The 21,638-nt window shown below is 37.3% G+C and overlaps 1 protein-coding gene across 2 annotated transcripts; it reads right to left on the bottom strand.

Annotated features, from left to right (window-relative positions):
* Positions 1-3,203: 3,203 nt before the first annotated feature.
* Positions 3,204-21,253, bottom strand: crmp1 (collapsin response mediator protein 1). Of its 2 annotated transcripts, none has more exons than XM_082165778.1 (14): positions 20,410-21,253; positions 17,130-17,218; positions 13,402-13,586; positions 12,713-12,877; positions 11,943-12,004; positions 11,768-11,848; positions 11,608-11,676; positions 11,373-11,493; positions 10,740-10,896; positions 7,274-7,415; positions 7,020-7,190; positions 6,275-6,454; positions 4,756-4,921; positions 3,204-4,611 (listed from the first exon to the last, which is right to left on the bottom strand). In XM_082165778.1, exons 1-14 carry the CDS (start codon positions 20,761-20,763, stop codon positions 4,520-4,522), a joined length of 2,034 nt encoding a protein of 677 aa, XP_082021904.1. In that variant the 5' UTR covers positions 20,764-21,253; the 3' UTR covers positions 3,204-4,519. The 2 variants fall into 2 exon arrangements, with proteins under 2 accessions (XP_082021904.1, XP_082021905.1); XM_082165779.1 differs by lacking the exon at positions 20,410-21,253 and adding an exon at positions 18,069-18,229.
* Between the last annotated feature and the right edge of the window lie 385 nt (positions 21,254-21,638).

The following is a 21,638-nucleotide window of genomic DNA, read 5'->3' as shown; positions in this document are numbered from 1 at the left end:
TGTTACTGTAGGTCACGATGTTTGGATAATAGCCTATTTATGAAAATGTTAGTAATTTTTTTGTTTCAAAATGCCCAATAGTTTGCCATATGTTGTCAAAAAGGAAAAAACGCTTATGTTGTCCTGAGTTGGGTTTTGACCCTTCAAAACGACCCAAGGGAAGGATGAGGGTATCATCCACACTGGACGCAACACGCTGATTCACAGACAGTAAACGGATGCCCATTCTACTTTTGAAGTAGCATACTACACAAATGATTTGCACATTCGCTTTGATGATTTAAAATCTCATTTTATTTGTGAATTTGATCTCTTCAAATTTGTATGTGAATCTCAATCTATTTATTTGGAATAATGCAACAATCCCCATAATGACTCCATAATGAACAGCTAAAGTGAAAGGAACCCTTTGCTTGTGTCTTCTTTCAGGTAACTTACATACTGAAAGAGAGGTCTAGGAGAGACTGGGCCCTAGGGAGAACTGAATCCTCCAGACAACTCACTCCATGTAGAAGATGGCCTCTCCAAAAAGTGGTACCTGTTCCACACCTGATGATATTGTGAAACTGAAGGGTCAATACATGAATGTGTTTTTCTTCCTCAGTTTGTCTTTTTAGTGAGTAGTGTATTTTAAAATTAAATTAAACTGATAAATAGGTGAGACCGGGGCTAGTTGTCACATGGGAAGTTGTCAAATTTGCTTGTTTTCTCTAGCTGTGTGTTACATGTTGATTGGTTAAAGGTTTAACTTTTCAGGATGAGGGTATTTATCGTATATGTCAGGTTGGGGGGAAACTGTCTTGTGTCTAGATATTGTAATTTTCATTGTATTATTACATTACATGAATTAAATAATTACAACTTATGTTGGCCAAAACAATGGTTTTGATATTACCTTTCACATTGTTGGCATTTCATAATTGTTTAGCTGACTAAAATAGCAGGTTCCAATTCTTGCAATTCCTGTTGAGGGGGTACGGCATATGTTTCCAGGGTTTCAGGGGCCCTGGTACTACTTAGTACTTAGGGCCTCCCTGGCGACAGCCCTATGTGGGTCCATGTATTTTTGTGTCTTAATATTTTTGTCAGACTCAAAAAATTATCTGGTACTTCAATTTATTTTATGCTCAAAAAAGGTCAGTGTGGGTTAAATGCACTATATGTTTTTTCTTGGGTATTTCAATAGCTTTTTGTAGACAAGACTTATGTATAGACATTTCTAAATGTTTCTTTCTCTCAGATCAGATCTGATAATTCAAAAGAAACAAATCCCACACAGATGGCTCACACAGCATCAGCTTCAACAACATATTCAAAGACCGTATTTCACCATAACATGTAATATCTTTATCAATATGAGTGCTTTAGTGGATATCAGTCTAACTAAAATGGCATTAATAACCGATATACATATGTCACAAATTCTGTCTTGTCAGTACCTGTTCTTGTTAATCCCTGATTAGTTATCTTCCTCCACCTGTGTCTAGTTAGTTTCCTGATTTCACCCTGTGTGTTTATACTCCCCGTTCTGTTAAATCCCTTGTCGGTTCTCTTTAATGTTGTGTTTATCCTGTCTGAGTTTTACCAGTAAACATTGTGTTATACCCTCATCTTCGTCTTGTGCCTTCAACTACCACCACACTGTTACACCATAGGCAATACAAAATTAAAAGGAAGTATGGAAAACAATATAGCAGGCTTGGAATTGGCCTTGTATCAGTCTAAAACAAGAGAAATCACCCGTTAACAAATGGAAGTTTAATATGAAGGCTTTCAGCATGCACAGTGACCAGGCTAGTGCCGTTTAGATGTGGAGCACTGTATAAATCTCACAATTGAAGAACAAAATGCAGGCAAATGAAATGAAAGCATTTTTCAACTCATAATTTGCTTTGTTGAAGATGCTGCTGCAGCTAATTAGTACAGTTACTGTACAGTGGTGTATCCAAAATGGTTGATTTTTATTATACTTTTTATTTTTATTATGGTCTTCATTTATATATATTTTTTGATCATTTATACATTTATGGTTTATCACTTATCCATATCTTTTAATTCCTTTTTCCATGTATTCCTGCTCTATTTACATAATAATCAGTAAACAGAGTACATGTATTTATACATGTATTTACTAATTTATGATCAATTCATTTTTATTTTATCAATGTAATATTGTTTGAGGATATGACTGTTATACTCTGTTCCTTCAAATGTTCCTATATGACAGGATGCTCGTGTTTGGGTATAGACATTGGACGCCTGCAAAAGTTATGTTCTCAGAATGTATGATTCACGGTACTAAATGTACCTTTCCTGTAATGATATTTTGCATATGATATTTGAAGTGTGCAAGCTTCAGGGTCATATTGAATTGATAAGTCAATATGATCCCAAACATTTATAGAGCAAATGTCTAAAAAAGAAATATACATTTCAATAATAAAAATTGTATATCTCTTTTTCCCCGTTTACTTCTCATCTAGACGTTTATGTTGTGTTTTGGGGGATATTATTAAGTATTTGTTTTACCTATTTACTGCAAAAAAAAGTCGATTACGGAGCTCCGCACATGAGGCAGAATTCTGCCTCTAAGACCAAGATCGATTTTCAGAAACAATTCATATTTAATTTTGATCATCATAAAATAGTTTTATTTTTCTTCATAAATATATATATTTATGAAGAAAAAAAAACTATTATAATGATGATCAAAATACACACCTGTGTGTCTGCTCGCATGCATGTGTGTGTGATCATTTTTGTTCCACATTGGATCTGTGCTCTAGTACCAGGCTTTCATTTATGTGTGGAAATTTTCAGATTTATGTTGGATTTGTTTTTTTTTGACAAATGAAAATTAAATTCCCTTTTCCCATTCATTTTCAACTGGGGTCAATATTGATCACCCAGAGTGTGAATTTTTTTTTTTACATGCATTTAGAACAACCAAATGAAGCCCAGATCTTTGTGTGTATAGATAAATAATGTAGAAAAAGTAAAAAAAAAAAAAAAAAAAAAAAAATTGTAACTGAGATGAAGGGAATCACACACATTTTTTAAATTAAGGAAAAGTCGATTGGGGTCATATAGCCCCAAACACCCAATTAGGGTTAATATAATACATTTAGTGTTATTCCATTTTGTCTTTCAGATTTGGTTGATTTACATGAAGAAAATCTCACACAAGTGAAACACACTGCAATCTATTCACAGACTTTATTAACCATAGCAAAGTGAATCTCATTATCAACAGTCAGTGAGTGCATTAGTGGATATCAGCCAACTAAAATGGCATTGGTCATAAGCACTATAAATACTATAGGCAATATGAAATCACAACAGGGAAAGCAATACAGCAGGCTTGGAATTGACCTTGTATTGGTCCAAAACAAGAGGAATAACCCTTTATCTAGTGGAAGTTTAGTATTAAGACTTTTAGTGTACACAGTGAGGCTAGTGCCATTTGGATGTGGAGCAATACGGTTAAAATCTCAAAAAAAATAAAAAATAAAAAATGAAACGAAAAGCCTTCTCAGCTCTCTTTGAATGCATGTGTGACTTACTGTTGCTGCATATATAGTTGATTTTGCATTTGTAACACTGAGGTCATTTGAATATCTTCTCTAGCCAACATCTAATATTGCAATAAGCATAATCTACAGAGCTAAGAAGAGCTGCATGCAGCCTTTTTTTTTACTTAAGGTAAAATGAAAATAAAAAGTGAAGTAACAAAACTTTTCTTGTAAAATTATTCAAACTTGATAGGATGAAAAATAAAAATGTCTCCTTCAAAGTATAAAGAGAGAGTAAGAATCAAAGTTCAGATGTCAATTATTACCAACATCTAAAAGTGAAATCATGCAATCCATCACTATTCTTTACCACAAAAGACTGATAACACAGAATTAAAAACATTTCAGTGCACAGAGAACATGAGAGTTAAAAGTGCTTGCAGGGGCAGATCTTCGCTCAGCTTCAGAATGTACTTGTGCCAAAACCGATCTCAGAACTGCATTCTACAGCACTTTTCCCTCAACATCACTAATAAGTAATCTTTAGTTCAGTAAGTTATCCAGTAGGAAGAGCACCATTTTGTGGGATTACCAGCGACTGGCTTCACAGCAGAACATTTTTAACACTATGTCACAAACACTGGGGTCACATCAGCAGAATGAGGGGCTCAACTTAAAAACATAAATGGTTATATTAGAATTGTTTAAATGCTGTGTTTTCCATTATTGATATAGAATATTTTCTAGTGATTGTCTAGCTATCTATAGGTATTTTTCTAGGTTTGTTTTAGCAGTGATTGTACAATGTACACAGTAAAATTCTCTGTGGACGGGAAATTTTCTACACAGGTAAGGTCGTGATATTTTGACATGCATGCAATGCACAAAAATCAGTTTATAGTATGGCCCTGTGAGAGGGGAATACTGATGATTTGTCTTACACATGCACACGCGTGCGCGCGCACACACACACACACACACACGCACACGCTCACACAGCAGAAGGCTCAACCAAGGTTGGTGATGTTGGAACGACCACCAGGGGGAGCTACAATGCGGTGGCCGGAGCGCCTAGGTATGTTGTCATCGGTTTGAGCCCCTAAAAATATAGAAATATTAAAGAAAATATACACTTACTTTAATGTTATATATACATTAATTTATATATTTCTCATAGCATTTTGTGAGTATTCTTTTCTATATTAGATAAGGTCATCTCCTCTATAATCTGACCTCATCTTACCTGATAGGCTGAAGTTTGACTGATGCAAGTTTCTGATTGGTGGAGGCTGGTGTGTAGTGGGTGAGGTCTTGGCAGAGGGTGATGGGGTTATGTATTTGGGTGTTGCTGGGACATCATATACTGGACCATCATACATCCCACGAGAAACTCCCTGCTTGGTCATCATCTGCCAAACACCAGTTAAAAGACATGTTTGGTAGTGTATATATAAACACTGTGAGACGTGAACCTAAAATTTGATAATACACTATTGTTTTCCACTATTTTTGTCCCTGGATTGTTTGCTCTATACCACAACTAACTACTTGATTATGATATCATTTAGCAAATAGATACAAAGGAACTATTGAACCTTTATGCTATGCTACTACACTATTGTTCAAAAGTTTTGGATCAGTAAGATTATTTTGAAAGAAATTAGTATTTAGCAATGATGCAGTAAATTCATCAGAAGTGACAGTAAAATATGTATAACACCAAAAAACATTTCTATTTCAAATAAATGCTGTTCTTTTGAACTTTCTATTCAATGAATTCTGAAAAAAAAAATTATCATGGGAACAAAAAATATTAAGCAACTGTTTTCAAAAATAAGAAATGTTTCTTGAGCAGCAAATCAGCATATTAGAATGATTTCTGAAGGATCATGTGACATTGAAGACTGGAGTTAGCCTGGCTAACGTCAGACCTCGTCTCATTGAGACGTGGTCTCGGAACCACATGTTCATTTTCTCGTATTTGAGGCGTGGTTTACGAATGCCCAGAGCCGTTTATTGGGCGCTACGAATGTCTATCAAATGCGACTGTACGTAGCTCATAGCCAATCGTTTCAATTATACCAGATGACGTATGTAGAGCGACAGAAATTCGACGACGAAGAAGACGAAATAAACTTGCGTTCTAAACAAACTACTTAGAACACTATCTAAGGCTGCATCGAAAGGTAACTTCGCGTCTGATGCCATGTTGGATCCATAGATATAAACAAACTGCTTCGGTGTGTCGCATAGGCGTCGTCATCGTCTTGCTGCTCCCTCCCCGTTCTGTGATTGGTTCCCTTTTTGAGGGGAAAATCTGGTCCATGGTGTCCAGGCTGCCTAGCAGCGTGAATAAAATCGCGCTGCGTGCAAGGCAGCATGGGGAAACCCAGGCTAGACTGGAGTAATAATTCTTAAAATTCAGCTTTGCCATAGCAGGAATAAATTACATTTTAAAATATATTAGAACAGAAAACATTATTTTATTAACAGTAAATTGTAAAAGTATTTCACATAATATTTTATTTTTATTTTTTATGCAGCCCTTTTGAGCAGCCAATAAGCAAAAAAATCTTATTGAACCCAAATATAAATATATATATATATATATATATATATATATATATAACATTACTTGAAAATAGTGAAAATAGATTCATATATACAGCATATCTAACTAAGACTGAGGGAAGCTCAGTAAATAAATCAGGTCAAATATTCACAATTTAAACAAGCTTGAAATGCCTGATCTAGAGTCATACCTTGTTGCGGAACTGAATGCGCTGGTAGGCAATATCAGGGAAAGGCTTTCGGGAGATGAAACGTCCAGTCCCCTGCTGAACCTGAAGCTTCCCTTCCTCAAACACAATCCTGCCCTGACTGACCACATACACCGGACCACCACGACACTCCATCCCCTCAAAAATATTATAATCAAGAGCCTAGAAAGAAAAGAACAGTGATGTTCTAGAAGAAAATCCATTCTATATTCCACACATTTTCCAGTGTTTATCAAGCATGAACAAAATCATCATTCAAAATCATCAATATTTTGAAATTATTTGAGATTTAGTAAAAATACAGAAATTTCCCTGTGATTTATTGCACCAATCACACATAAAGAAGAGAGAAACATCTCTGATGCACGTTAAAATATGTCATTAACAACTAATGTTCAGTTCGGTTCCGTTCACACAGCGTATCATTTTTGTAAATGTGGTTGTCACTACCTGCATTTTTTCAGGAGTTCATTCGGTTGTAGAATGCGGTTGTCAATCCTGTAAATTACTGAACTGTGTGTGTGTACTGAACAGAATTAAGTATTAAAAAGTGGAGTGACAACCAAATTTAGTTGCAGTGTGTACGTGGCCTTTTATAAAAAGAGTGTAATAATTCTGTCCATTACAAATGTATAAAATACAGTATTAAATGTAGGTATAACTAAATATCATCAATCCAGAGATTCATTCAATATTACAGTATCTTGCAGAGCTTTCCAATCCTCACCGACTGCTGCGCTTTGGCTGTGATGGTCTTGATCTTGGCTGGGTCCCAGATAACAATGTCAGCATCTGAACCCACTGCTATCCGACCCTTCCGGGGGTACAGGTTGAAGATTTTGGCTGCATTAGTGCTTGTAACTGCAACAAACTGGTTTTCATCCATCTTCCCCATTGCCTGTAGGGAACAAATTGAGTGTGGTGACTGATGAATTCATCCCATACCGATAAATGGTTTACATATTTCACAGATGCGCTTACCACAGATTTGTCCCAAACAAAACCCATTCTCTCCTCCACTCCATTTGTCCCCTCGGGTATAAGGGTAAAGTTGTCCTTCCCTATGGCCTTTTGAGAGGTGCTGTAAGCACAATGTCCACTGCCCACAACCTGCAGATCCCCACTGAAGAAAGAAGATTGAAAGGCACATAACAACAGGGGATGCAACTACAAACAGAACACAAGCTGTCCTCTAGAGATAGCTGTGATGTTCTTTCTTACCTTATTTTTATTTAGAGGTTCATGGAAAGTACACCTGTACAATAAGTTTGGGGTCAGTAAAGGCCCTTGCACACTGAGTCCGAAATTCGCGTCCGAAATTTTCACACATTAAAAAATAAATACAACCTCACGTTATGTCAATCACGCTTACACACTGCCTCCGAAGCTTTCGTCCGTCATAAAAAAATTCGGATCAGGTTCGATTTTTTGCGCTTTTCACATCCGTAGCAAGCATTTTGAATGTTGTTTTGACAATTCAGAGCCACCGAATGACTTTTTTTTTTAAGTCCGAATTTACACTGCAGGTCTTGATGACCAACTGACCTATCGGTAAGCCCCGCCCCCCTTAGTTACTGTTGCAAATTCAAACAAACAAATGGAGTTGCTAACTGTCATTCAATGACAGCTGCTATCAGTGTGAAAACCTTGTCCCAAGATGTTTTTGATCAATTTTGGACACAGAAGGACCACCTCTCGTCGAGGAGCATTCATGTGGGACTTAAATATGCCATGAAGGGATATATAAAAGATTTTAAAATAAATATGGTGGGTAACAAGATTGATTTGGAAGCGAGGGTTTACAGATCACAATACAAGCAGAAGAAGCCTCATGTTACGGTCCTGGTTCCTTAAGGATTTAACCCCAATCCCAATGAAGATGAAATCCTTAAAAAACGTAATCATGTGCTTGATCCATGTGCTTTTTTCCTGCTTACACGTTTGAGGGTCATTTCTAATGTGCCAATACAAATCTGTATTGGGTCATTTGAACCATGTAATGTAAATGCGGCCTAAGATGTTTTATGCTCACCAGGGTTGCATTTATTTGAGCAAAAATACAGAAAACCATAATATTGTGAAATATTAATACATTTTAAAATGTAATTTATTCCTGTAACAGCAAAGCTGAATTTTGTCAGCATCATTAAGCCAATAATAATAAATTATATTTATTACGCCTGTAATAAAAATGGATGTTGCTGCAATCTGGGAAGCCACTGTGTGGCTCTTTGCGTACATCATAAATGACTTGCCATAAACGAAACGCAATAAACGCAAGACACTTCTGGGAGGTCATTATACCAAATCATTCTGTGGACAGACTCAGGCGTTTCAGAATGTAGTAGTAGAGCTTTTTATTGCCATGTCCATTTCAGAATGATCCAAACGACATTTGAGATGCCAATGAAATTGGTCCGCTGGTTAGTCCAGTTATCCAATCACATCCACTGTTAGGGCAAAGTCACGTGAGGTTTTTGTTGCACATCGAGGGATTTATTCAGTAAATATTTGTTTCCATCATAGTTTATACACATCTTCTTATCAAATAAAAAGGATTCAATTGAGGCCATACATTTTTTAGACACATTTTTTAAAAGTATGTGCACCCTGCTGTTTCATTCAGCGTATTTTTTAATGCAATATCCCAAAAAGCACATAAAAATAGACGGATGGATACATAGATATTGTCACATGATCCTTCAGAAATCATTTTAATATGATTTGGTGCTCTAGAAAGATTTCTTATTATTATCAATGTTTAAAACAGTTGTGCTGCTTAATACTTTTGTGGAAACGGACACATTTTTCTTTAAAGATTCTTTGATGAATACAAAATAGAAATCTTTTGATTATAAAGGTATTTCACTTTTGAACAATTGAATGCATCCTTGCTGAATAGAAGTATTCATTTCTTTTAACAATGAAAAGAAGTCAGTAGACCAAATTCTGTCATGATTCTGCCCTCGTGTCCTTGATTTTCTCTAGTCTTGAGGCAGGATCATGACAGACCCGTGTTTTGTGTGCAAGCACATGGCCTTTTGTTTGGGCCATGTGCTTGTGTTGTCTCGTTACTTAACCCAGCCCCCTTGTTATCCTTGTTTTGTCATTATTGCTTTACCTGTGTCACCTGTTATGTTATCATTAGTCTCCCTATTTAATCACCTTGTGTTTGCTGTCCTTCATTATCATACCTTGTGAAACCTTGTGAGTATTCTGTCAAGAGTATTGTCTAGAGAAGGTTCTGATTCTGTATTTGCTGTTGGTTTATTGTCTAGTTATCTGTCAAGTCTTAGTCTAGTTTAGTCACTCCTTGTCCTGTCCATGTTTTGCCCCCTCGTGGGTTTTGTTTTCCCTGTTTTTTGTCCATAAATAACTGTCAAGCATCCTGTCTGTGCTTGGGTTCATCCTAAAATTCATGACAAAATTCATTGACAGCTTCATAGATATTGCACTTCAAAGACCTGAGGGATCAAATCTTTGCTATTTTAATAGGTCAACTCCTCAAATATCTTATATCCTTTGACTTACCAGCTACTATCATGAAGACTGAGCATTAAGTTAAAAATACATTTACACTAGATTTTTTTACTTGAGCAATCAGGTGAATTACATTTCTGTGAAGCTAAAAGGGTTGCTCCATGTGGGCTAACCATTGAACTAGGCCCAACTGCATTTGTTAAATATTTGCAATCCAACAAGTAACTAGTAGAGTATAAGATAGAATATGCAATAGAATTAGGCATCTACTTGTAATTTATACATCCATTATGCTTAAGAATATGTGGCCAAAAAATGCACACAATGAAATGAGAAAAGTATCTAGACGGAGGCAATATACTTTGAAATTCACAAAATGCAACACCACACATCTACACAAAGGTTGTCTTCACAGCATACATATGATGTTGAATGCTTTAAAATAATCTTTGATCTTTTTCTAGAATTTTCACTCATCCTTTGGAATCTAGTCTATCAATGCTAAAAATAAATGTCCTCTCTCCAGCTGTGTTGTCTGCCTCTTTGTGGCAGTGTGTGTGTGTGCATCTCTGTGCCTATGAGGGTGTGTGCGCATGTCAAAGTATGTGTGGCTGTGGATATCAACATAATGACATCTCTCCCATAGTCTAGCAGCCTGCAAAGTCTACAAGTTGTGTGTGTGAGTGAGAGTGTGATTGGGAGGGAGGAGGAGGGTGCTCTGTAACCATGGAAACAGGAGATGAAACCCTGATCTATTTTTAGAAATGGGGCCAGGAAAAGGTGTGCCTGCGGTTTGGGCGTAGCACAGAGCCAAAAGTAACCGAGAGTAGATAAAAAATTGATAGATGGTGCCAGGTATAGCACTTGCCCAAAGAATCCAGTGCATCTACACTAATGATGCAAATGTCACAGATGTCTAAAAACGTACAAATAACTCATCATGTAGAAATAGCTCAACATTTCTTACCAGGCCAGCAGAGAGTTAAGGTGGTCAGGTGTTGTCTGGTCAGGGCTGAGGGGAGGAGAGGTCACATAAGCTGCTGCTTTCGCCCAGTTTTTGCTCCAATAGTGTGATCCATCAGTTGCCAAGCTGGCTGTGATTGGCTCACCAAAAACAACAGAGCCTAAACCAAGTGCAATGAAGAGAATACGTCCAAACATTTAAGGACTGACATATTCAAATTAGTTTAGATAGATTTTTGTTTAGATTATTGTTTTATTTAATGCCATGTCAGCATCTAAGGCTATTTTCATGGCAAAAATTCAATCACAAAAACCATATAAATACAAAAAAAAAAACAAGCAAACAAACACAACAAGTAATATTATTTTTAAAAATTCAATTAACATATGATTAAAAGAAAATCCAAAACCTTTTCAGGCATAATCTTACTAAATAAGCAGCACTAATGCAGTTTTGCCATCACAGGAATAATTGCATTTTAAAATATATTAAAATAGAAGACAGTTATTTTTAATTGTAATAAATCAAATTAAATCAAATAAATGCAACCTTGGGTGAGCATTAAGAGCTTGAACTTCGTTCAAAAATATAAAAAATGAACTCAGCATGCAACAATATTTCACAACATGCTGTCACCTTTCTTCCGTGCATTGGCCACAGTCTCAGCTGCACTCTTACTCATCACTTTGGTGATGTAGACAGGGCAGTTCACTCGGTTGCCAAGGGTGATGGCGCGGAAAACAGCCTCCGCCTCCAGCTGTGGAACAGAGAACCAATTAAATCAGGACACTTCACTCTGTTGAAACTGACTGGATAAACAGTTAGCAAGCTAAACTTCTAATTAGCTCATCAATACGTTTATTGATCCCACCTCTTCTGGACGGCTCAGTGGGTGGCCCTCTGGACCAGTGATGCCCATTCCTAAGATTTTGCTTTGTTCCTTGAATAAAAATGTTGTAAACATGAAAAAACAGTAAATGGCACCAAATTGTGTGGGAATACTGCATGACGGTTCTTTCATTAGTTAATACCTGTGCTATCAGGTCTCCATTCTCTGCGTGCACCAGCACCACTGCCCCCAACTCCTTAAGGAATGAGAACGATTCATACAACTAGAGGAGAGAAAGAGAGATGCTATTCATTATTTTACTGTACAAGCAACATAATGTTCTATGGTTGGAAGCATAGATGCCAACATAAACTAACCTGAGAGTCAGACATTTGGAAAAACCCTTTGTAAGCCATGTACACTTGGAAAGAGTTGATTCCTGCCAGAAGAGAACATTGACATTTATATTTCCAAAGACATACACTTCTGTTCAAAAGGTTAGGGTCGGTGAGATATTTTTAAATGTTTTTTGAAAGAAGTCTCTCGTGCTCACCAAGGCTGCATTTATTTAATCAGAAATACAGTAAAACGATTGTTATTTTAACAATTTAAAATAACAGTTTCCTATTTTAATTTAAATTTTTTTAAATGTAATTTATTCCTGCGATGACAAAGCAGAATTTTCAACATCAAAACTCCAGTCTTCAGAGTCACACAATCCTTCAGAAATCATTCTAATGTGCTGATTCCCTGCTCAAGAAACATTTCATATTATTTGAAAACAGTTTTAATATTTTTGTGTAAACCATGATTCATTGTTTTTCAGGATTCTCTGATGAGAAGTTTAAAAAGTAGAATTTATCTCAAATAGAATCCTTTGTAACATTATAAATGTATTTATTACTGTCACTTTTTTCATTTTATGTGTCTTTTCTAAATAAAGGTATTCATTTCTTTCTTTTTTTAAATCTTACTGACCCCAAACTTTTGAACGATAGTGAATTAACAATCATTAGCATTTGGCAAATTTCAACAAGTGCCTCTGAAACATCAGTATGATCAAGTTATGGAACTTAAAAAACACAAAATACTTTCAGCTTTGCAAATGTGATACGCTTAGATATTAGATCTTTGAATGTGTTTTCACCTTTGTCCTGTACCAGCTGTTCCAGCTCCTCCTTCACACCTTCATGCCAATGTGGGATATCCACATGAAGTGAATAATCACAGCAGGACTTCTTATCAGCCGCGTCCTGCCACTTCTCAAAGGCCTCCAATAGACTGTCGCCGGGCTGTGGAGTCACATGGTCAACTGAAACAGAAGATGATGGCTTCTGCTCAAAATGTTTTTCTATATCCTATAATTATTAAGGATTTGAGTGATTTTTTTAAATTCTATTGAATATTTCTAAAGATTCCTTTCCATTGAAGATGCTATTAAATTACAGCTTTAGTCTTTGATTACTCTATTAAACTCCATTTATTCCTCTAAGACACAAAGGATCTTTTCACTCATTGTGAATCACAACAGTTAATAGTTCTAATTCATTGTTTAAAGAAAATTAGCTGTTGTAACCGCAACAAATTCTTGGCTCAGACTCCTGGATGAAACAAAATCCGATTGGCTGTAGCTGACGTGCAGGACAGACATATTTGGGACACTGCTTTGCTCTCACAGGGAGATGCAACTGAGTCCTAGTCCAGCCAATTTGTAGTCATTGCTAGGGAACTTGCTCCAAATTAGAACATTTGGAACTGCATCCTAAGTATTCAACATACTTGTTCCTTTTGCCAAATTATACATTTTTCATTGTTTATCAATACATCCAGACTTACTGATCATGGTGGTGCCACCTGCCAGAGCTGCTTTGGTGCCCTGATAGAAGTCATCCACAGGTGGAGAGCCCAGGTAAGGCTTATGCAGACAGGTGTTCACATCAATACCTCCAGGGATCACCATACACCCATTAGCCTCGATCACCTTCACACCCCCCGGCACAATCAGGTTCTCCCCAACCTGTCTGAAGGAGAGTTTGAGGGTTTGATAAAGAGCAGAAGGCCAGAGAGTCATGGGACCAAGAACATTTCATATTATAAAGTAATATCATTAAAAATGATTACACAGCTCTTTGAAAAGCTTGATTTTGATTGGACAGTTATTCCACGACAATGACCGTCATCAGTAGAAACTAGTGCAAAATGCCGTGCAAAATCAGTTTTTGTGTGTGTTTTTAGTAATTGTTGGTTTGGTGTATTTGAGTGGTTATTGTTACAATTACACAGCAAAAGTTCAGTGACATTTTTATTTGTGAATGGTAGAAAGCTGATACTGACATAATGACATACAATAAATATGGAAAATTGAACTACACGATTGAGGGAGCAGGCTACACAGTGAATTCCGAGAAAACACTACGCTTAAGCAAACAGTTTGTGAATAGGCCACTACAAATGATGGCAGTGAAAGAGGCTGTGAACGCATTGAATGAGATATGAGTAGTTGGTGAATAGCATAGGCTACTATTACAGTAGCGATAACGTTAAGTGCAGCAGAATAAAATATAATATTCAGAAGTAAACAGTAGCCCCGTTTACATGTAGCATTGTATTCCGATTATAACCAGTTTAAAAGTCCAATCAGAATGAAAATGCTCCATGTCACCACCTCAATCGGAATAAAAATGCTCAAACCGATTGAAATTTCAGTCGGATTGAAGGGGGTGGAATAAACCTTTTCATGAACTGATCAAATGAAAGATTACACCATGTAAACGAGCTGATCCGATTACTTTGAGTGTACGTCTTTCTGCGCATGCCTGGTTTTGCGCCAGATAATTCTGTCAGCTAACATAATGCCTTCTGTTTGTGACCCGATGCAAAAAACTATGCACGCTAACCATTACCATAGTAAACATGGTAAATATGAACGCTTAGAAATCAGCGAAATCAGACAAATCAAGAAATCAGACAAATCATATAGGTTATCATAATCCTGATTTATTTTATCTGTCAGTAGCCTACGTCTCGTCTCTTTATACCGGACTATCCTCTTTATCTCTGACTGAAAATATAACTGTATCCTTCAGGGAGAGAGTGCTAAAGCTCCTCAGGTAATATTTTTGGTGGCATATTTGTAGAAATTATAATTCTTTCTAAATGTGATGTAAATATGTCCTGTAGGCTACCAAATAAACAGAAACAGAGGCGACTGAATAAGTTGCGTGTCCTCTTTCTTTTGTGAAATAGACGTTCACAAACGTCATAAACGGTAAACCACTTTATTTCTGTGTGACTAATGTGCAATTTTGACACAAATTAATTCATTATGATCAATGTGTCACTTTTTATTGTAAACCTGTGGTAAAACATCGATTCTTGGGTTTTAAATATTCAATTAAACAACAAAAATGCCAGCAAACGGTCGCTCTTGTTTTGCGATCACGCTGTTTCCAGTGATTTCTTTCTGATTAGTTTTCTAATAAAACTTCCATTTTGTTGGTGAAATGATGGGTTTGTGTGACGTTGTTCCAGAGAGGTGTGTTACGGGCGTGTTTTAAGTGAAGCGCTGTGGAGCTTCTGGCCCGACAGTGGAAACGCAGCAGATTTTGGGCACGGTGCTACTGGCCCGAGGCTATTAGCCTGGCACGGCCCGTTTAAAGCCCTGGCTCGCACTGGCCCGACAGTGGAAACGCGGCTAATGCCTACAACTAACGCAACGATTAAGTGATGCACCATCTTGACAGGATTGAAAACGTGGAAAATAATGAGCTTCCAGATCCGGCAGACAAGTGTGCGCATGTCACAAAATGATTTCGATTGAAAGCATCAGCACATGTAAACACCAGATCACTTTAGATAACATCCCATGTAAACAGTCAACCGGAATCCGTCAATCAGAACGATCTTAATCAGAATAGCAAAAAAGTGTGCATGTAAACGGGGCTAGTGTAGCTGACTAACAGATTCAGTTAACATCCACAAATCAAAAAGCGCGATTCAGGGAGCAGGTTACACAGTGAACTCCGAGAAAACGCTACTTAAGCTCCGCTGCTTTCTTCGACCCTCTCTGTCTCTGGTCAGTGCAGTGTGAGAGGGGGAGTGGCCTGCGGCTAGAGCGGCAAAAGCCAATGTGTGCTTCTTTTATATTTAACGATATCTTTTGCATTTCTAATCCAAACAACGTCAAACTTGGCACTACACTTACTCATGGCTGTAGCAAGACACCTGTCAAGTTTGAAATCCATCGGACTAATGGTTCGAGAGATATGCGAATAACAGACACACAGACAGACAGACAGACAAACAGATAGACAGACGTTCCTGTAATTTATAGATAGATTAGTTTTTCATGTGAAACGCACGTGAAAGTAGCGCAAGCATCGTGGCTTATCTTGCTAATATTGGCCATACCTCGTTTAACTATGTTTTTGCATCTGTATAAGATATTCTATATTTATTATATTTTGATACCATAATGAGGATGCTGTATAATTTATTCTGTTTGCTTGTTTCTTATTCTTCTAAACATACTTCGAGACAGCTGTTGAAATTGTTTAATTGGTAATCTACTGTTTATCACAACAGTATGTGGGCATGTATGTTTAACATTTAGTTATTTACTTCTGTTTATTTGTTTATTGCAGAAACTACCTCCAATGCATAATTGATATGTTTATATGGTGAAACCCTGCACATAAATAAAAAGAGGAAAATATATGATGACTCCTACTCCCTGATCAGAGTACTGAAGTGGTTAAAAACATTAAAGAACCGGCATTCAGTGGGGCAATCCCCAACAGAGCTAATAAAATATTTCATCTCAAATCAATATTTTGTGTATAATTATTTACTTATGTGGCAAGCAGCCATGTAATAACATCTTCAGGGTGATACAAGAGTATCTGATCACAATGCCGGGTTTATTTTGTGATTACAAAATAGATCATGTACGTTTTCCCTTACATGAAGGTTCTAAAAAGTGTGGCATACTTCATATGTGCCATAGTACAGGGCTCCCTCCCTCCCCAGCTCCACCTGCCTAGATCTGCCACGGGATTTATGTATGTCCATTTATGCAGCAACAAAAGTGTGTCTGTGTATCTATTAGCAAGTGATGTACAATATATCGACCACCATATCTGTATTGTCCGATTCATGTTCATATTGTTATTGGCCCGATAATAAAATTTGGCCGATATATTAAAGCAGATGAATAATGGATTATTTCCTTCAGCTGAGACACTTCAGATTTGCCATGATGGTTTTAATTTGCTTAAAATATGATTAGGGATGTGGACACTTCAAAAAAGGAAAATAAAGATAAGTGCAACATGTGCAGTCCAAATCTGTCATATAGTCTACATAAAATTATACCGAGAACATTATAATTTTGTGCTCGGGACATGGCTTTTAATGGTGAGACTTTTGTTTCAATCTATCTATCTATCTATGCTAAGATGCTCTAAGGCATGACTGATTTAATTCATAATTAATATTAATGGTATGCAACTGCCAGTGAAAATTTGCATTATACTTTGGAAAAATGAGTGTGCATGGTGTCTTACTTAATAAGTCCATCTTCAACATAAACGTCAGCATATAGGGACTGATCATCATTAACCACTCTTCCACCTTTAATCAGCAGCCGCTCGCTCTGAAGAGAGGAAGAGAGAGAAAGAGAGATAGCAAGAGAGTGAGTGATTCCAACACCATGTTTAAACCTTATGTTTACCTGCTATATTTGCAATTCAGTGAAGTGCTCTTACAACCACTGCTAAAAGAGCCTTCTGCACAGTTTCAGCCTCACACTCTGTGAATGGGTGGGGTTCTACGAACAGAGAAGAGCAAATGTGGTAATGTGGAAAGATGTTAGGTTGCCATGGTAACCTCACATCATCCAGTTGTCAGGAAGGCACAGCTTTCCTGAGCTGATTTAGGCTTCACGTTCAGAGAAAAACTGGTATTAATCTAACCTAAATATATGCACTATTCCTAGATGTAAACCAGGCACAGATCGCAAAGATTGCGTTAGTCAAGGATTAGGATCGCTGTAATCCATTACTCATAACTACAGACAAAAATACAGCACATAGGGCACAGATCCCTCTTGTTCTTTGTCTTGATGTGTGCACTGGCATTTAAAAAAAGTGTCCCCTCAATTCCAGATTTCTGCTCTTGGCGACAGACCCTGTTGCGTCTCGTCCGCTGCTATTGCATTCGCCATGATTTATCCAATGAAATGCGCTCAACACAGTAGATTCATGCACCGACTCATTATTTATTCCTGCATCTATTGTAAACGCAATCGGAGCATTCCTCGCTTCATGCGCGGCAGGGATGTGGACACATTGTAGCAGTAATGGTCACCTTCCCGTCGGCTGATTTCAGTGCTCTATAAGCGGCCTCCGCTTTGTTGGCTCGCTAAGAATTTAATCCCTTCTCGTTTCCCCCATGCGCAGGATTCGCCGGGTGGCAGCAGGGTCGCCTCGCAGCCGGTGTCTTACCGTCAAATGCGGGATGTTCTTCTTTCCCTGGTAGCCCGTTCCAGACATCTCTCCTTTATTATTTGAGGAGATCAACAATAAGCAGTCACCCGCTTCTTTGTGCCACCAACCCACTTAACAACCCAGCGCTCCGTTAGTGCTGCACAAGCGAGCGCCTTTCCCGAGGGGTGTGTGTGTGTGTGTGAGTGTGTGTGTGTGTGTGTGTGTGTGTGTGTGTCTGTTCGACGTGTGTCTGTGTGTGTCTGTTCGAAGACGTGTTTGTATTGGAGTGTATGTTGGAGCGCCCCCCTCACATGAAACAATGAGAGAGAGAGAGAACTGGACGTGAATCGGTAAATAGAATACCGGTCCGGTGTTATGGGTCAGGTGACAGGTCGACGGTCCACCAATCATTTTATCAAATTTGTTTTTGATGTAGGCCGGCTATATATTGTAGTAGCCTACCTAGCCTAGGCTACATAAAGGATTAAAAGGTTAATGCATAAATTGTCAAATAGCCTATAGCCTACATTTCAAATGTCTAAATTCGAATTAATTCTTTTTTAAATAACGTTCAATCTTAACATTTACTACAAACCAACGTTCCGAATGTTAGGGATAATACAAATTTAAGTTCAAAGAACGTTGCAGAAACATTATGCTAACCTTAAAATAATGTTCCACTAACATTAAGAAAACTAGGCTATAGCCTACATTATTAGGGGAGACCGGGGACAGTTGCAACAGGGGATGGTTGCAACATGTCATTTTTCTCCAATCAGAAACAAGCTAGAGTGATGACACTCATACTGCACATGCACAGTTAGACCCTCCACCCACCAAGAAGACAGTAGACATATTCAACATCTGCTGATGTATTTATTGAACAAAACTTGTTTTGGAGGTATGAAAGTAAATTTTTTCATGAGATATATTTTTGTCATACTGTCCTGAAATTTTGTATGATTTAATCAAAACTTACATAGTTTGAATTGTTGTTTTGTTGACTTCTAAGTGACATGGTTAGCATGTGTCAAAGTCAGTGTGTCTAGCAGGCATATGATGTTCTGTCATGGCTGATAGGGTCGGGGACGGTAGCAACATGTTATAAATTGCATGTTTAATAAAAGTTTGTTGCATTGCAAATTGTTAAATTCTTCCTGTCTGACACTGAAATATGGAGGGATTGAATAGCATCTGTAACTCCTGCACACTGAATCTATGTAGGCCTATGTTCTACACATGAACAAACAAAACTCAATAACTGTTATTTGATAAATATGACTAAATAAATAAATAATAGGCTACAATAATATTATTGAAATAAATAATACTATAATATTATAGTAGGCCTAAAACAGTTAATATTTTCAGAATTCTTTGCTCATTGAGACAAAAAGCTTAAGTTAATTAATGAAATTTAAGGTATTTTTAACATGTTGCAACCGTCCCTGGGTCGGGGTCAGTTGCAACATCTGACTTCTTCCATTCAAATAAATACTGTGAACGATATGTCATATATAATCATCTTTAAATGGTATGGGTAATTAGCAGACAGATGCAAGTTTAATATATACAAATTTGGTTGGTCTAGTCCAAGTAGTCTCTGAGTAATTGAGAGAAATGCAAAAAGTGTTGCAACTGTCCCCGGTCTCCCCTACGTTTTTAGAACATTTCAAATAACCGTTCCTACAATAAATAAATAAATAAGTAAAATGAACCAACAATTAACTAATTATAAACTAATTATTAACTTAAAATTAATACAATTTCCACAAAAATCTTTTAAATACACGTGACAGTTAAATAATGCAATAAACATAAAAATGAGACAATTATCACCAAGCAGGCCGATAAATTAGGCTATAAAACAAATAGCTTAAAACTTTTTTTTTTTTATATATAAATGTGACAATATAACAATAAATGTATCATTTATTTTCTCCATACTTTATAAACTAATTCAAATTTGTTATTATTGCTCTAAAACTTTAGGTAGGCCTATTTCTTTTTTTGTTTTGTTTTTTTGTAAAATTACAGTAGGCCTATTTAAAATGTTATAGACCCATGTTTTTTTTAAACATAGGCTATGTAACTTAATGTTAACCAACTATAAGGTTTTTACTATAGCATTTTATTTAAAACATTAACATTTGCAGCGTGTTCATATGCTTAAGAGATGCTGTTAATCTTTTACGAGCAAATTTGAATAGGCCTATGTAGCCTATATTTAATATTTTTTTTGAATATTGCAATATTAAATTACATAATTATGTAGGCTATTGCATGGTTTATTCTTCAAATACTATATGCAAAATGATTGTAGCCTATTGTCACTGTCACGCACACAATTTCAGCCCACCTCCCCGTTGTTTTGCTCATCATAACGACATTCCTTTCCAGCCTGATCCGTGACTTCGGCACCCGGGCGCCCGTCGTCCCTCTCGCCCCGAGAGCCGAGGATAGACCCCCCGCTGATCTTATAGGCTTCAAAATCCCCATCCACGATGCGTTCCCTGCTACTGCTCCGCGAGCTCCTGTTCCCCTTCCTCCCGACGACGTACTGGTCGAAATCGATAGTCTTGCTATCATACGCGCCCTCGACGGAGCTGAACATCCCGTGAGACTTGCGATGCTGGCTGGGTCCAGTCGAGGGTTTAGCCAGGTACACAGGGAGCTCATCCTCCCGGTTCCACTGTCGCCTACAGTCCGACATCACTCGCGGAAGGGAGATGATGCTCTGATACGACGATGAAGCGAGACGCCAGAGCAGAAAACCAGGTCAGCCTTAGTTTGCCGGAGGATGCGGAGCGGAGGTCGCAGCTTGCAGACTGATAATGCGAATGATGCTGCGATGCACTTTCCAGACAGACATGCAGCGCTATAATGACACGCTTTATTATGAGCTAATCCGGACAAGATTGCATCCTCGAAACAAGTCCCCTCTGAACCCAATACGGTTAAAGCAAGTTTAGTTTAGCCTAGCCTACTTGTTTTATTTGAGATGTTTTTTTATTTTCCTTTGTCGGGTTGAATTTGGACAGTTACTGCCATCCGAAAGTGCGTGTAAGATGCGCAAAAAGACTGCAGCGCTGAGCAAAACTTTTGAAGGAAGGAATCGGTATACGCACTGACTTGGCTACAGTTTTAACTCATTAACTGTCTCTCTATTTTGAGCACGTGACTGCTTTGGAATAAAAAGTTTATTATAATTGGTTGGACCCATTGGACGAATATAGGCCTTATCTGTATAGGCCTATGTAAAAGAACAGAATAAGTAGGCTAATGAATCATTCGAAGTGAATGGACCTCACCACATAGCCTACATAGGGACGTTATATGTAGGCTATTGCATGGTTTATTCTTCAAATACTATGCAAAATGATTGTATACAATCATACAATAAGCTATATTATGTTATTGTCTTTTTCTAGCCTACCAAATAGGCCTAGATATTGTCTTACAGTTTTCTTAATAAATAAATGTCTTCTTTGTTGTAATGCGGGGGATAGTTGTACACTCTTTCTGAAACCTCTTCCAATAACTCAATGTTTTTAACAAATTGGTAGTGTGAATTAATCAATGACTCGT

Source organism: Leuciscus leuciscus, assembly GCF_965113295.1.
Source record: "Leuciscus leuciscus genome assembly, chromosome: 3".
NCBI classification, from domain to species: domain Eukaryota; kingdom Metazoa; phylum Chordata; class Actinopteri; order Cypriniformes; family Leuciscidae; genus Leuciscus; species Leuciscus leuciscus.
The sequence above is the reverse complement of the archived record's forward strand: the minus strand, read 5'-3'. Positions and strand labels throughout refer to the sequence as shown.